The sequence below is a fragment of the Natator depressus genome, chromosome 7 (assembly GCF_965152275.1).
Source record: "Natator depressus isolate rNatDep1 chromosome 7, rNatDep2.hap1, whole genome shotgun sequence".
In the NCBI taxonomy this organism is placed as follows: domain Eukaryota; kingdom Metazoa; phylum Chordata; order Testudines; family Cheloniidae; genus Natator; species Natator depressus.
The window spans coordinates 59,702,387-59,719,904 of record NC_134240.1 but is presented as its reverse complement, the minus strand read 5'-3'; the positions used below and the strand labels follow the sequence as shown (position 1 = coordinate 59,719,904).

The 17,518-nt window shown below is 51.1% G+C and overlaps 1 protein-coding gene across 3 annotated transcripts in view; it reads right to left on the bottom strand.

Moving 5' to 3' along the window:
- Positions 1-562: 562 nt before the first annotated feature.
- CALY (calcyon neuron specific vesicular protein) overlaps positions 563-17,518 on the bottom strand; it is a 50,790-nt gene continuing 33,834 nt past the window's right edge. For all 3 annotated transcript variants that reach the window (XM_074958604.1, XM_074958603.1, XM_074958602.1), the window contains exons 3-5: positions 13,329-13,448; positions 8,237-8,350; positions 563-1,839 (exon numbers count right to left, since the gene is read on the bottom strand). In XM_074958604.1, the coding sequence (XP_074814705.1) occupies positions 1,636-1,839; positions 8,237-8,350; positions 13,329-13,448 (438 nt within the window). In that variant the 3' untranslated portion in view covers positions 563-1,635. The remainder of the gene's footprint in view (positions 1,840-8,236; positions 8,351-13,328; positions 13,449-17,518) is intronic.

Genomic DNA, 17,518 nt, shown 5'->3' with positions numbered 1-17,518 from the left:
AAGCCCAGGGTTTGGGCTCTGATTTTGAGGCTCAGTCTGGACAGAGTCTGGGTTCAGACTCCAAACGAGCAAAATTGGCCCTTTTCAGATTTGCATTGAACCCAAAACCAAGATCCTGGGGGCGTGCAAATGAAATATTTAACAGCACAGATGTTTCAACAGGGAGGCCAATTGTGTGGGGCATTCCTTAAAATCAGACATGCCCTAGTTCAACCAGGAGTTCTGGGCTGGTGCAAGAGTCGCTGGGTGAGGCTCTCTGGCCTGTGCTATACAGGAAGTCAGACTGAGTGATCAGAATGGTCCCATCTGGCCTTAAAATCTAGGACGCTCTGAAGCTATTAAATTCCATGGCACTTTTCCCCATGCCAGAGCAATGACTGCATTGGGCTCTTGTCACAGGACCATGCTGCAGTGACAGTGAATTTGATTATCACTGTTTACACTTCCGCGTTAGGTGGCTGGACTTGGCACAGCTGTCAGCATTGCTGAGTTCTTGCAAAGAAAGACTCAAAAAAAACCCCCCAAACCAATTACAACCGGGAGAAGAATGAATAAGCCACGGTGAAGATGAACATTTATTTTTACTTACAGAAAAGCTGCTGATCACCACATTCATTTTGGCACTTGGAAGTGCTTTGCTGCAAGGTGACAAATCACAATCTCTATAAAAATGTACAAAGTGGTGTAAAATCGCCAATGATGTTCCACAACGCGAGGGCCTAAAAGCAGTACACACACACACACAGACAGACAAACACACGGTGCAAACGAGAGTGGTACAATGATTTCACACCAACCAGATCCTACAGACTTGAAGATGTGTTAATGACCAAACAAAAAAGGTACCCTAGCCAGCAGCAATGTAATTAAATGGTGTCAGATTTAGCCTGGTAATTAGCAATCAAATTGCAACCGAGACTAGCGAAGCATAAATGACATTTAAAAGCTTACTCAAATTAAAGTGCAATGCGTGTTAACATTTGCCTCCATACAGCACTGGATAGCAACGCTGAAGCACTTAGCTGCTCTAAAAGGTTGCTATTTTTGTGGTGTGCCCATAGCCTATTTTCTTCCCTCCTGCCATGAAGGTGGTCATGGGCACTCAGCAACCACCGTGTCAAAAAACCATTAACGAAACACGACTGGACAGGGACCGAAAGGTCCTTCTGGGGCTAATGCAATGTGTGCAGACAAAAGCTAACCCCTGTATAGCACGAAGAAGAGTATTACTTCAGTCCATCTCAAATTATCCATGGAGGTGCAGAAAAACACTAGCAACGCATCTCAGCCTTGGCATGGCATGGCGTTCTAATGGCTACTCGGCCACCGCGCCGACAGATTCCCCCTGCAGCCCCCGTTATAAATACACAGAAATAAAGAAAAGCAAAGACTAACCGTTCGGACAACGTTTTTATGCTCAAGAGATTGGGGGAGGGGCATCTCTCAGAATGGAGCAAAATCTCTTCTCTGTGCCAAAAAGAAAACAATTTGTTCCTGCCCTAGGCGCCCTTTCAGCATTGTCTTTTTGTTGGTTGATTTGGGACACAAAACTAGCTTTGAATGGGTTAATACTCTCCTTGAAGTTAATACACGCACTCCCGGAACCACAGTCCAGGTGTGTCTGGCTCCTGTCCCTTACTGCTGAATGCCAGCCGGATCCTCTTTGCCTTTCTCACCTTCCTTCAAGGCATTAATGACCGGTAACCAAGGGGATGGCAGTTCAGGGATGGTTTTCTTGCCTTGATTTAAGTGGTTAATGGCCGTGTAGAGACTTCCTTGGGGTCCCACTTCCTGCTCCGAATAGTACATCTCCAGTGCAGCGGGAGTACAGTGCTTGTGCTGGTGAAAAGAACAGAAAACGCCATGAGCAAATGAGACCTGCAGGCTTTGGTTAGAGAGCAGAGGGAGAAGTGACACTGGCTGGGCCCCAAGCTCCCTTGTAACCAATAACTGTGCTGGGTCATGCTCTTCCATGCGGCAAGAGAAAGGATGCAGATAGCTCAACCCACTGCAGTGCCTGCTGATCCACTCCCTGGGGCGGCATCTCTTTACACTGGCATAACTCCACTGACAACACAGGTTCCTCTGGTTTTGCACCAGGAAGCAGAATTCTGCTCCCTGTCCAATTGTCCGAGCTGGGAAACAGGGTGGGTGGGCTCTGAATTCTGCTGCGGTGACCATTCCCCTATATATGCTGGGTTCCCTGGCCTGCCTACGTCCCCCATGATCCCTCTCTTGGTGCTGGGAGGCAGCCGCATCATGGGAGTTGGTGGCTGCATTGCATTAAGGGAGATATCATCTGGTCAGGGAGCCTGGCCCATAGAGGATATGAAGTAGTTGGGACCTGAGGCATCTTAACTACAACTCTCTTGAGGCCCTGCATCAGGATCCCCACACTGAAATATTCATTTTGGGAGTATGTGGTTTTTCCACAGAAAACAGGCACTTTTCTTGAAAAGCCCAAACCCCCATTTTCTGTCAAAAATCATTTCAACTGAGAATTTTTGACCATCCCAAATTCCTGAAGCCAGGTGATTTCCACTGAGTTTGGGATTTAATGGCAAACATCTTATGCAGAGCTGGTTCCAGCTTCTGAGGGGTCCCCAGTCTCGTCGAGCCGCTCTCCCCACAGGAAGCACACGCAGGAGTTAGGACAAGAGAAAGGCTGGGCCCGCCCAGGGAAGGAGCAGGGTGGGGAATTTCAAAAGCCTCTAAGTGATTTAGTAGCAGGATCCCAGCTGCTGTCCTACATCAGATAGGGCCTTTCCATGCCAGGACAGCAAGCGTATGTTTAAACACGGCAGCCAGCCCCTTTGAATTAACCCGGTTTAAAACTCTCGTGCAGGCAGGGCAGATTGCATTTTAACCCATGTTTGGTGGTGGCTCCCCGCTAGGGTTCACCTTGACCAGCTAACACCTGTTAACTGCAGCTTGCCCCGGCTGCCCTATAGTTTGAGAACATATTAGTTCAAGCCTGCTAGGGAGCGTGTCTTTAAAACTTGCCTTTTATCCTAGTGGGGAGAGGCCTCAGATGTCCTTAATGTGCTAGATGGGCCAAATCCTGCCTGCCTGAGTGGGGTAAACCTAAACTATTAGCTTCAACGGTGTCAGCGTGGGAGGCAACATGGTCTGGGAGGTAGATGGGGAAGGGTAGGGGGGCTATAGGGGGAAGGAAGGACGGGGGGGACCTTCTGCCTCATCTCTGCCCCAGCAGTGCTGTCACATGGCGGGGGAGCCTCTCCAGCAAGCTCTCAGTTCCTTTGTTTGTAACAGGCATGTGATTGTTCACTGCAGCCGAGGCACCCAGCACTGGCCAATAATCAGGGCTGTGACATGCACACAGATATCAATAGCAGTGACTGGAATTGGTGAGGTTTGAACTCATGCGCTCCTGGATCCCAGCTCAGTGCATCTTCCCTGCTTTTGCCCCTTTTCTGAAGCCCTCAGAGAAGATGGACACCCTGTGCTCAGGGACCCATGAGAAGATGGTCTATGCTGTCAATGTTGGCCAAGTGGAGGAGGGTGGGGGAAGGGGGCCACTGCTGGCACCTTGCAGTCTCCACAGACTGGCTTAGCAGAACTGGGCAGCCAATGGTGTCCCATAGGACTTGCTGGAGTTAGGCAGGGATCCCCACACAAACGCTGCTGGGGACAGACAAGTCCCCCAAAAGACCCCGGGGCTGAAATCCCGGCCCCACTGAGGCCAGGGCAGTTTTTGGGGCCAGGACCCCCTGTATCACCCCGAGCTCTATGGGTCTTGCATGGCACACTATACAGGAGGAATCTGAGACTGGTCCCAATGAGCTGGGCTAGATGCCCCCTCATAGTTCTGACCCTTGGGACTCTCCAGGGGGCTAGATGTTGAGCTGGGGCCTGCCCTTGTCCACCCCTCACCTGGCTGACTTGCCTCCCAACAGGCCAGTCTGTGCTGTGCTGATGGAGCGCCCAACACAGCCTGCCCCCGCCACTGCTCCCTGAGCCTGTTGCTGGGGAAGCGTCACAACAAACCAACAGCTCCCACTCTTTTCAACACGCTGGCCAAGCAGGCCTGACATTTCCCCTGCCAGCTGTTTGCCTCAGGCTGATTTTGGGTGGGAAATTTCAGTCAAAACAGTTCAGCTGTTTCAGAGAACAAAGGGAGGGGAAATACATTGCTTTGCCCAGGTTAGCAAATTCTTTTTTAAATTTGGCCAAGTTATAAAGCTTCAGAAAATCGCATTTCACACATGCTCCATAGAAACTTCATAGATGTTAGCAGGAAAATCTCCAAAGGTTCTGCCCCCACTGAGCATGCTCCATCCCCTCACATCTCCCCACTGCCTCCTGTGGAAAAAACAGTCTGTGATCACGTCATTACAAACTGTATCAGAATGCATATGCACAAGGGGGCAGAGTTAAGGTTGTACAGACAGTCTTCATTCTGGCATTTCCTAACTTTTGGGTGCTTGGCTTTGCAACCTTAATTTTCTTTTAACTTGTGTGTGTCTGTCTGTCTGTGCATCGGTGTGTGTAACTTATCATACATGTTAACAACAAACAAAATCTACGTTTAGTGACAGTTCAGGCTGATGCAGGACATATCCCATCCGTCCAAAAACTTAAAAGCTTGGAAATAAGCAGTTAAGTGGAAAGACTCCTGCATTCCTTGCCACCTCCAACGCTCCACAGAGCTCACTTCCGTCTTCAGCCAATACTTGCACAGGCCCCAACGGCATCAAATTTGCATCTAACACAAAATCTTACCAGTGATCTCAGCTGTGTTAAGACAGAATATGTTCCCGAATGCATGGAATGTGTGACAGTCAGATGGGCTGATTTGGTCATATAATAGATATGAGGTCACATTTAAAGGGTTTGGGTTAGTGACAAGTCTTAATGCAACATTAACTGCCACTGAATGTAGTTTTTGTTTGCTAATTTCACATGTTTTTTTATCCAGCTTTGGAGTAGCTGAGCTGTTCCCAGAATCGAGGAGAAGGGGAGCTGCCCCTGCCTGAGAATCAGAGGGAGAAGCTATGGTGCTGGGACTGCTTCTAGGTCGACCCTTCAGAAGGGTGTGAGTAGCTGAATGACATGCCTCATTCAGTTCTGTGTCTATTAACATTGTATCCCATTGGAAAGTTACTGAAAGAGCAGTTCTCCCTGTTTAGCGGTCAGCTGGAGGGATCATAGAATATCAGGGTTAGAAGAGACCTCAGGAGGTCATCTAGTCCAACCCCCTGCTCAAAGCAGGACCAATCCCCAACTAAATCATCCCAGCCAGGGCTTTGTCACGCCGGGCATTAAAAACCTCTAAGGATGGAGATTCCACCACCTCCCTAGGTAACCCATTCCAGTGCTTCACCACCCTTCTAATATCCAGCCTAGACCTCCCCCACTGCAACTTGAGATCCTTGCTTCTTGTTCTGTCCTCTGCCACCACTGAGAACAGCCGAGCTCCATCCTCTTTGGGACCCCCCTTCAGGTAATTGAAGGCTACTATCAATTCCCCCCTCACTCTTCGCTTCTGCAGACTAAATAACCCCAGTTTCCTCAGCCTCTCCTCATAAATCATGTGCCCCAGCTTCCTAATCATTTTCATTGCCCTCCACTGGACTCTCTCCAATTTGTCCACATCCCTTCTTTAGTGGGGGGACCAAAACTGGATGCAGTACTCCAGGTGTGGACTCACCAGTGTCGAATAGAGGGGAATAATCACTTCCCTCGATCTGCTGGCAATGCTCCTACTAATACAGCCCAATATGCCATTGGCCTTCTTGGCAACAAGGGCACACTGCTGACTCATATCCAGCTTCTTGTCCACTGTAACCCCTAGGTCCTTTTCTGCAGAACTGCTTCTTAGCCAGTCGGCCCCCAGCCTGTAGCGGTGCATGGGATTCTTCCGTTCTAAGTGCAGGACTCTGCACTTGTCCTTGTTGAACCTCATCAGATTTCTTTTGGCCCAATCCTCCAATTTGTCTAGGTCACTCTGGACCCTATCCCTACCCTCCAGTGTATCTACCTCTCCCCGCAGCTTAGTGTCATCTGCTGTGGCACCCTCTGTGCCATTAATCACTCCCCGAAACACTCCCTGCCTCTCCCGGACTTTCCAGAATTAGGTACCGCCAGGGGAGGCTGCAGCAGCAGGTTGCCCTGCATTACACCTGCCGGGCTGCCTACTGCACAGCCCCTAAACACGAATCTTTGTAGCCTGGGCTGAGAAGCCAGACTCCGCAGGCCCGGATTGTCACAGACTCATAACCTGTGTGGACTGGGCATGGAGGGGGACACGAAGCGAATGCACTGGCTGGTGGGTTACAGTGTGTGATCAGCGAGAGAGGCGGGAAGCAGGGGTATCTGGGTGACACCCCACAGTTCATCCCAGCTTCACAGTGCTCTCTTCACGGTGTGAGCATGTGCCGCCCCACCCACACAGAGCGTCACCACTCGACCTTCACACCCCTCACTTAGGGAAATGTGGCCTGACCAGAAAGGAGAATGGGGAGCTAGAGGCACCCGAACTACAATGCCCACAAGGCACCATGGCAGCACCTCACAATGGAAATATTTTGGTTTTCAGGCCGCCCGTTTCTGGACCTTTCCTTGGAAACCAGGCACTTCCCATGAAATATTTCATTCCATCAAAACCCCAATTTTCCATCAAAAAAGATTTCTGACCAGCCCTACCCCAGCTGCCTTGGCCATGCCCCTCCCCAAACAGCAGCACTGAGGGTGGCCATGGGCCCCTGGCAGGACCGGAGTTGTTGGTACCTTGTGCCACTGCTGTCCCCTCCTTGTGAACTTTCCTCCAGGTGGGCTCCTCCCACTGGGTCAGCACCAGCTTCCACTGGCAAAAAGCCCTGCACTGAATTGGGCCCTCGGCATGGTCTCTCCTTACCGCCCCCCACCCGCCCCCAGCCCGACATGGCAGGCTGCATCCCTCTGATATTCTGCCCTCCCCCCTTTCGCCTCCCCACAGGCCAATTACAGGAGTCAAGGCTCACCGGGAGGAAGCGCAAGGAGAGTTCTGCTCCAACAACACACCCTGGAGGCCCCCCTCCCCCGCCCTTTGTACCTCGGCTGCTCAGCAGTCACAGCCTGCCGGCCTGAAGATGGGGGGATATTCCACCCCATGAAACCACCCACTTGGCTTCTGCTGCTTGTGGCACAGACACAGGGTTTCTTTTCCCAAAGCTGTCAATATGTTTCCACTGGGAAAGGGCCAGACTTAGTGGCATCCTGCAGCTCTGCACTGCGCTCTGAAATCGCCCAGCAGGGGCACCAGCTGGAGGCCAGTCTGGGTGTGTACAGCAATGGTGTGCAAACGGCTCACAAAGCCAGAGCGCTGTCAGGGGGGAGAAATAATACACTGGACTGATCCTGGGCAAATGCAAGCTAACCAGTGGTAGGGAGAGGGCGTGATACACAAGTACTCAGTAAAAAGAAAAGGAGGACTTGTGGCACCTTAGAGACTAACCAATTTATTTGAGCGTAAGCTTTCGTGAGCTTGGAAAAAAGCCCTGGGGGGAGAGCTAGAAGTGTGCTGGAAAGCACAGCCCCAGCGAGCTGCCAAACAAAGCAGTAAAATAGCCCCTACGTTTTGGGCTGCATACAAAAGGATATCAAATCAGAAGAGGGAGCTGATTCAGATTCCCTGGGGATAGACAGGTACAACACAAGAGCACCAAGTTCAGTTCTGGGCATCACAGTAGCAGAAGAAGGTAGGCAAATCGCTACACCAATCCATATGCTTGTACCACTGGGCAGATTGTATCAGCAGATCTCTCCTTCACATCGCTCATGGGACACTTCGCCCCAGTCAAGAGGAACAGGCATTTTGCTCTGCAGGTCAGATGCTTGCCGGGGTCCCTCTGGAGGATGCCTGCGGATGTGGGGTGTCCCAAGGAAGAACACAGCCAGCGGCTGTGACCAGCTGGTTACACTGCTCACCCACGCTCAACTCCACCTCCATGTGAACATCGCTTACAAGACACTTACTGGGAGAGACAGGCCAGTGTCGAGGTTCGGCAATTGGCCTTCTCCCAACAGTCCCAAAGGGAGCTCATCCTGCAAAGCCGAGAGCATGGATAGCTGAGGGCCCTCAGCACCAGGCAAGATCGGGGCCCATACATGAGCCTGGGCTCAGCATAATGCGAACATTTGACACTGAGGAGATAGCAGCGTTCTTCCTTTCCCAGCACCACCATCAGTAAGGCGATAACTGAAACAGGCCGGAGGGAGACAGGGGTCATCTTACCTTAAACACAAAGCCCTCTGGGCAGCTTAGCTGGTCATACCACAGCGCCTTGTACATGACCAGCATGAGCAGGCAGGCCAGGAAGGCCACCGTGATGAGAATCAACCCTGTCAGCTGGAAGGAAAGGGAACAAAACAGAACAACTGGCATGAACCCAGACGAAAATTTTTGGCAAAAATCCCCAAACCTGAAGGCACTGACAGACGATGAGAGAGGGTACCCTGCCTTGGTGAGACCATGACCATAGCCAGGCCAGGTGTCCACACAGACCTTATAGCAAGAGGGGAGGTGTTACCTCTGTATATGACACTGGTGGGACCATCACTGGATACCACGTCCAGGTCTGGTGTCTGGACTTCTAATTAATTGGACCAACTGGAAAGGGTTTGGAAGAGAGCGACAAAAATGATTCAGGTCTGGAAACCTGCCTTGCGGTGACAGACTAAAGAAACTCAGTCTGTTTCGTTTATCTAGGAGAAGGTTAAGAGGTGACTTGATCATGGTCTACAACTATCTCCTTGGGGCAGAAATTTCTAATAATAGAGGGCTGTTTAATCTTGCAGAAAAGGGAGAACAAGATCCAGTGGATGGAAGCTAAAGCCGGACAAACTTGAAATAAGGAGCACATTTTAAATGGAGGTTAGTTAGCCCCTGGAACAGCTCACCTAGAGACATGGAGGGTTCTCCATCACTTGGAGTCTGGAAAGAATGTCTCTTTCAAAGGGATTTGCTCTAACTCCACTGTATGTTCTGGGCTGCCTGCAGGAGTCACTGGCGGGAGGGGTGCTCGCTAGCCTGTGGTGGGCAGGAGGACAGACTGGATGGTTAGAACTGTCCCTTCTGGTCTTTATGGATTCCAGAGAGAAGCAAATGGCCATTGCAGCTGCGGGGTGGGGAATACATGTCGACCCAAGATAAGTAGATAGAGTGACATCACTGGCAAGTTACTCATACCCTGCTGGGGGAGAAACGGCCCCCAGGAACTGGCCCTGACAGAACGTGTGTGACATCATTTATAAATCGCTCAATGAAGCCGCTTCTCCTTCCACAGCATGGGATGGAAATGCCCGCTGCTGCTGGTGCTGCAGAGCATGGACAGTGTCACAGTGCCTGCCTCAGGCACACCGGCTAAGACCAGGCACCCAGTCTGCATGGATATGAAGAGAGAAAGTCAGCAAGAGAAGGCTCTTTTTCACTTCCAGACCTTGCCTGGCTGGCTCTGGGCGGTTCAAGGTCTGATGTTATTTGCAGCAGTGGCTGCAAAGAACTTTCCCTGCTTCCTCCAACAGAAAGCTTCCTGTGGGGGCTGGCTTGTTGGTTCTGAAGTTCTATTTTTGGCTGTGACTCATAGTGTGAGAGCTGCTATTTACGGCTGCATTAAAGCACCAGGGCCCAGGTGTGAGTCAGACAGTGAAGACAGGGATCTCTTGCATCATCTCTGCCCATTCCAGATTGTGCCACTTGTGCAGAGCCAGCCTCTGTGGCTCAGCCTCTGGCCTCTCCGTCACCCGCACCGGTGCAAACTCCCTGATCCCACAAGGGTTGTATACTGTAGATGAGGGCACAGTCAGAGCTCTGCAAACACTTGATTTTCCAGTTCGCTGCTGTAACCAAACTGTTCCCAAAAAATGGTTTTGAGTCCAACTAAACGTTTAGTTTCATTTTTAGAGCTTTAACCTTTTTCAGTTGTTTTTTTTTCCAAAATAAAATTGAAATCCATTTCAAAATGAGACGTCGTCTCAAAAGGAAACATTTTATTTGGAGGGATTTTTATTTATCAAAACAATTAAGCGAATTCAACACAAATTCACAGAATGTTTCGGTTGATCTAAATCTGCCTTTTTCAGTAAAATAATTACTGGAAATTTTCACCCAGCTCTGGGACTGACCTCCCCGCAACCCCGTTCCATGCGGGGATGTGCTGCAGCTCCCAGACTTATGAGGAACTCACAGGTGGAACTCAGAGCCAGTGGAAACTTTGTGAGGGTCACACAGCTTCTGAAGATGATTTGGGCTTCCTCCACTCCCCAGCAGACCCAGCTCCTTTGGCAGACCCAATGAATTCTAACACAGCCCCTTCTGTTTCTCCAGGGAGTGGCCAGCCAGCCCACTCCCTTCACTGTGATTCCTAGGTAATGCTAGGTGAGTGCTACGTGGATCCCATGGCCGTTTATTTCACCTTGATGCTTAGACGTGTTGCAGAGCTCCGTACGGGAAGCAGGAATTCCCCACTACCAGAGCATGCTGCATTCAGGTACATGACTTATCAAAGAGAAGGGGTAGAGGGACTAGGTCACGGTCCTGGTTTTTATAATGCGAGAGGGAATTTTCCATATCCCACGGGAACCTGGGGGAGAAATGGGCCTCTGGGACCAGGCCAATGAACAGAATACACCAGTACACCAGGAAGATGCTGGTGAGGACACCAGAGTTAAGGCCGAGCTGCGTTTTGCGCTCACACAAGGGACACATCCTCTTTGGAAGAGCACACCATATCCTCAGCACTCAGCCTTTGAGTATCGAACGGATTGCCTGGGAATTTACAGGTGTACCCATTCATTAGTGTAGAAGTTAAAATTAAACTACAAATGAGTCCTTTAGGAAATGGAACATGCTGCATCCGACATGTTCTTGTCCCAAATGGCCTTATTAGAACAGCCCAGCCTCTTCAGGCTTCCCATGTAGTTAAAACTCACTGAAATCTAGTGCATAGACTCCATTTGAAGAAATTAGGTTATAATTAAACACAGTTATTGAGGCTGTTGTATCTAATTGTTGTGATTTTTTGAAACCAAAAGATACCCCAAGATGGAGTTAAGGCTAAGAGTACATCAGTAATTAGGGTAAAAACATTATAGGGATGGTGCAATTATCCCCCAAATAAGTGTTATGAATCCAGGAAATTCAGAGGGAAAGTTTAACTTAACAGAAATCCTACCATAGTAATAGGATATGGAAAAGCATCCAAACAACCTTAACTCGGCTGTGCAGAGATGCCGTGCAATCACCCTACATTTATGCACATTAGCGGATTTACTCCCAGATAAGATGAAGCTGATCTTCAGAGACACATTAGCTCGTTCTCTTTTTCTTTTCTTTTTTTTCTTTTTCCCCTCAGAAGATATGAGGTGGAATCTGAGTAGGGGGAGGGGGCAAAGGAAATGCATCATGAGCCTGGTTTTCAGACCGGGCTCTCGGTTTGTGGATGCAAAGACACAGCTAGATGCACCTAACAGCTTTAACCAACCCTGGCCACATGTCACCGCAGGAACTAACCCATGGCTGTCAAAGAGGTGGTCAGGTTGAGACTGGACTGAAAACCAGGCTGTGTTTGTACAGGTGCGGATGTGGCTATGGCCTCAGCACACCGGACCAACAGCCCAGGGTCCGGTACCCAACAATAGTCAGGATCAGAGGCTGCAGAGGGAGGGGCAAGAAAGCATAATGGGCATGTCTGGAATAAGGTGTCCGGGAGGAGAGTGGGGGTGTCTTCCTGACCCATCTTGTCTGGTTAATGCCCTGCCTGAGGGTGTGTGTCTCTTGTACCTTACTGGGAACGTTATTGCGCTTATACAGTCTGACACAGCTCAAGGGTTTCAAGTGTCCACAAAGCACATGTGGGGGAATGAAGAAAGCTACGGTCAGATTCCCCCTGAGCCAGGGGCTACTCAGTGTGAATAGGGAGGGCAGAATATGGCCCCCAGAGACCTCTACATGCAATGGGGAGAAGGATCGAAATTCAGGAGTGAGAGGTAAGACAGCTGAGTCCTAAAACGGGCCCTAAATAACGTGCAGCTAAGGACAATGATCCTGGAAAAATCAGAGGGACAAGAAACAACCAGTGTGGCTTCTCAAGGGACCGGAGACAAAGTACGCTAGGGAAATTGGGACACTGCAGAGCCTTTGGACTTGGGCCCCCCAAACAATCTGCATGTCTGGAGGCAGAAGTCACCGGACAGCCGGTTAACCCAGTAGCAGTGAGACCGGCTCATATGGAGTGTATTATGCCAATCCACATCAGCCGTGTGGAAGGGATTCTGCTGTCACTGCCCATTCCACCTGGTGTTCCCTGCAGACGCCCCTGCCAAGTGCATGTCAGAGCCAGGGGGTGTGTGAGCCTGGGGGGTGGGAACAGCAGCAGTGACCAGCTAGCCACACCCTTGTGCTGAAATGGTTACAAACCCCTCGTCCCCAGGCTTCATCGTGCCTCTCCTCTAAGCCTGAGGTGAATGAACTACAGGGATCTGTGGTGTCCAGGCTCATGGCACTGCCACAGGCCCAAGGACCCCAAGGTGGAGGGGCTCAAGAGATGGGCAAACGCTGCAGCTCTGGCACTTGGTTTGGCCGAGCACTGAAAATTTAAACCCAGCTTGTCTGAGTCTGCCCCTCACCCACAGCCCCACTCCTCTGCTGTCCCCTGAACAAGCCCTTTCCCAGCAAGCCCCATTTCCCTCTCCCTCCTCCATTGCCACTTGAGCCTCTGTGGGATGCTGGGGGGTGGCATCTCCTGAAGAAAACCAGATCCTGTTCCTGGGAGCAGCCCTGCACCCCATCTGTGCTGTTGGACTAGGGCCCCTTCCTGCCACACTCACTGCAGTGACCTCCTGGGGGGCTGGTCAGCACCAGGGCCTCCTGGCCATCCCTAGGGAATCCCATGCTAGCCACCTCCTCCTGGCTTGTCTGTAGGACTGTTGTGAACCCTTTCTGCTCTCCAGCAGAGGAAGCAACCCCAGGAACAGACCATTCTACAGCGACAGGCCCTCCCTTGTCCCTCTTCCTCTTCTGCCCTTTTGCCCTCACACCACCCATGAGAGAGGCAGGATCTCCACCAGCCTCCTGCCCGTGGAGAGCACAGAGCAGCCCATGCACTGTTCTGTAAGGAATGTAAATCGGCTTGCTCTGGTTTCAGGCTGCTGGCTTCTCCCCTGAGGACAGAGGTGACACATTGGCCCCTCTCCTGGCTAAAACAGGGCTGGTCTGAGTTAATCTGGATTATTCACTTTCCCCGTTTCAGTGTCAATGTGAGAGACAATCCCTCAAATCACAATCCCTGCTGAGGTGGGGTGGGAGGGGAGACAGGAGAATGCTTTACCTTGACCTTTTCTGATACTTCATCGTACAGGTTTATGTTCAGTTTTTTAATTCCGGGGACATGCAACTTTCTCTTCTTCTTCTGCTGGAGCTGGTACTCCGTTCTGGTCTTGACAATCACCTGTGAGGAGAGGAATCAGTGAGCGGCGACCTGTATACAGCTGGACAAGGCTGCATGGAACAACTGCTCAGAGAGGCAAAAAGCAGAGCAGACTCTTTGCTGGAAGATGCCTGGTATTTGAGCTCACAAGGCCTGGGGCAACGGGCCTGGGCCACTTGCAAGGAGTGATTCACCAATGCTGCCCTGAGTTTGCTGTGGGATCTCACCATGTTTGGGGCTTCCCTAATGGATCATCATGGCTGCTCGGGGGCCGAGGGCAGAAAAAGTAGTAAGGCAGCAAAGCTCAGACCAAGAGAGAGCAACCTGTAGCCTCCTCCTGCCCTAATCCCCCCAGCCCAGAGCTGCTGGCATTTCCAGGAGGGCTCAGCATATTTCAGGAGGGAGTTCTGCTCCCAGTGACGCTGCAATAAGTGGCTTCCCAAGAGTCTTGCTCATTTGGTAGTGAGGCCAATAGCCAAAAAGCAAGCTGACCTCCAGCCAGATTCAGTCCAGGGCAGATCACCATTTGCTAGCGTGGATGCCTAAAGATAGGCAAGTAACTCCATATGTGACCTGGTTGTCAGAGGTGCTGTGTACACCCTGCTCCTACCAAATGAAGCCAGCAGGAGCCAGTTATTCAGTGTCGCTTACAATCTCTGAATCACATGCCTGGGTGTGGATTTAGGAGCCGAACTTCTGGTCCCTACGTTTGCCAAAGCCGGCCTAAGTTCAGATTCCATGGTGCAAGCTGTGGTTGGCTGCAGATACGGTGTGGGGTGCAGAGAAAACACACCGTGGCCATCAGGAGCCAGGCTGAGCTGGGGCTAGCAAGAGACAGAAACCATGGTCATTATTGTCACAGATGACTTGGGGAACCCGACTTGAGGGGCTGGTTTTCAGCAAATTCTGAGCAGTCGCTCTCCGGAAATCGGGTCTCCGCAAGGCATCTCCAGGCCCCAGAAGGGAGGCACTCAGAGTGGGCCATTCTTTCTGTACTTGCCGGCTGAGCGAGAATGACATGGAAATCATCAATGGAGACGGATGGTTAGCGAGCGGTGCCAGTGGGAACACAATGGGCCCGCCAGCCATGAGTACAATCTCTTGAAGTTGATGCATCACTGCACTAGAGGAAACAACTGAATGCCCTACCCCGTTCTCTGCAAGGCCCCCAGTGCAAGGTATGTAGTTCTGTGGGGAGCAGGGGGTGGGGATTCCCCAAGGCGATGATGTGCTGGCAGAGTCACTCACAGCCATGACTGCAGCCCGTGGTGTGGAGGGGTAGCAATTCACATCTAAAACCGGGCACCCAAAAGACCTTTCTGAATGTACACTAGGGCACAAGGCATCTTACAGCGACACAGATTCCCCAGCAGAACAGCCAGGCAATCCCCAGCCAGTGAGGAAGGATCATGCTTTGCGCGGTAAAATGACTGCCTAGATGCTGCCATAGATGAAGAAAGCTTTGGAACCCTCCAGCCTCCAGCAGGGAGAGCCACTGCATATGCTCCCTACAACACAGCACCCTGCTCCAGCAGGAGAGGGTCCTTCTGGCAGGCCTAGAAAGAACGTAAACCCAACAGACAGCAACGCGGGATGGCCAGATCTCAAGGGAACACGTCCATAGCCTCCACAAAGGAATCCAAGCCAAAGACACTTGGTTTGACACCCAAACAGCCTCATTAAAAAGAGCCCTCGCTGCACCCGAACATACCATCGAGATCTACCCACCTTCGATGGGCCAGTCACTCCGGACACGGTTACACAGCACTGGGCGCCTCCAAGAAGCACCATCGAAGCTAGTGGGTGGTATCCACACAAGCGCAGAAGTGGCGTAGGTACACCAGCGCCACGGGGAGACGTTCAAAGGTGCACAGGACGGCAAGGCCCCCTGCTCCCACTGACTTTCAATGGCTTTTAAGTCACTTTGGCAAATCCCACCCATTTAAACCAGCCCCCCAGTCGGGAAACTTCCCTGAGAGGTGGTCAGAAGGGCTCGTCACCCAACGTTCAAGGAGGAGAGTGCCCATGACCCACAGAGACAGCTGGGGTAACCGCACTTTCTGCAGAGGCTGCTGCAGAATCCCAGGTAACTGACCAGCAGTGACATAATGTGGGAAAGCCGAGCAGATGGATCCCTGCCAGAGAAACCAGCTAGCATCCATGGCTGGGCCTCATGGTGCTCATTAACAACAGTGTACGCTACAAACCCATGCACCAGGTAAAGCTCTGCACTGGCTTTCTAGGCTCCAGAAAGACTCTGTCTATTCCGGCACTGAAACCTGAATCTTAAATCATGACAACATTGACTCTGTGGGAAAACATACGAGCTGATTAAATCCATGAACCGAGTCAGAATGGCATGGTGCAAACACGAGCCACGTGAACCAGTCAGGGAGCTAACCTCAGCCCTGCTCTTTCCACTATGTACACTGAGTCCGGACCGAACCTCGTGAAACAGATTCCTCTGCCTGGGCTCCTGCTAAACAACTCGAATTTAAAGGGCCAGAACTTCAGGTCTGGCTGAGCAGTGCTTGGCTCAGAACCGGAGGGGAGGGGAGGGAGCAAAGGCGGCTTTAAGCCATCACCCTTACCCTAGGGGCAGCCAGGAGCACAGCATAAATTAGAGCAGTCACAGGGCTCTATTTACACTCTGGTAACAGCCTCCTAGGGACCATGCCACTGGCTGGTGATGACCAGAACAAAGGCCCCATGCCTCTCCCACCCTCAACATGACCCCTACACCAAGAGTGACCCAGGGGCCTCTTGATGCCAGCTGGCAGAGGGGATGCATGGAGCTTTACAGGGATCCCCTGGTTGAGGTACATCCCTAATAATTCACCAAGGGTGGCATGTCAGGTCTCTTCTGAGCGCCAGTAGCCCACCGGTCCTCATAGTCATAGTGAAATGCATGTACGGGTAATAGTTAAGAAGTTATGTATTTAGAGTGGGAATTATGTCCTTAAAGCCTTGATATTAAAAGCAGGTCACCAGGAAGTGACAGGGCTTGGATAGATTCTGTTCAGGCAGGGGCAAGAGACACTTATCTCTCTGGCTGGTCAGGTGTGTCCCATGCATTGCATGTATCACAATGGAGGCCTCTCTGCGTTACCGAGCCTGATGCTAATCAAAAGAGTGCAAAACCTATGAGAGGAATGCTGCAGGAAAATACAAAACCAGCAGGGGGCGATCTGTTAACAAGCAAAGACAATGGATTCTTGGGGTGTAACTGGGAATACTGAGGTACAGCCAGCATCCTTTGCCAAGGAGCCAAACCCTCAGCATCTTCTGTCTTAAGAAAGGGGAGTGGGGATCAGAGCCAGCCTGGCTGGCAAATGCTGCAAAGACTTTATGGGAGGTACAATGAATTAGACAGGACAGCATCTTATTAATTCAATCTGAACTCCAGAGGCGTGTTTTGATTTGATTTGATGTGTCACCATTTGTTTCCAATACTTTGACTTGCTGCTACTCGACTCTCTACACCTTGTTCAATACACTTGTACTTGTTTTCACGATAGTCAGATCTAAGTGCTGTGTGTTAGGCGGAACTGTGATCTGAGATGGAACTGGTAGGCTGGGGGCACTGTTCCTTTGGGAGCAGTGTATCTGTGAATACTGTGAGTGTCCACTGGACCAGGGGCTGGACACTCCAGGGGACGCTTGGAGGGCTCAGCGGCTGGAGTGGGCCCATCGCTAGCTTGCAGAGGCACAGTGGAGCCTGCAGAGGCTGACCGCCCTGGGCACTGCATCACAACAGGGGATTCATGTTCACAGGGTCATAGATCCCAAGGCCAAAGGATCACTGTGATCATCTTGTCTGACCACCTGTGCAGCACAGGCCAGAGACCTGCCCCTGCCCCTAGAGCAGATCTTGTAGGAAAACATCCAAGCCTGATTTAAAAATTGCGGGCCATGGAGAATCCACCATGGCACTTGGTCAGTTGATCCAACGGTGAATTACCCTCACTGTTAAAAAAGTGCACCTTATTTCTGGGAAGGCCAAGAGGAAATGAGATTCGGCTGGCACACCCAGGTCCACACCTGCCAGGGAGTCACTGTACAAAGGGATTAGCCTGCTGGCCTGTTGGTGC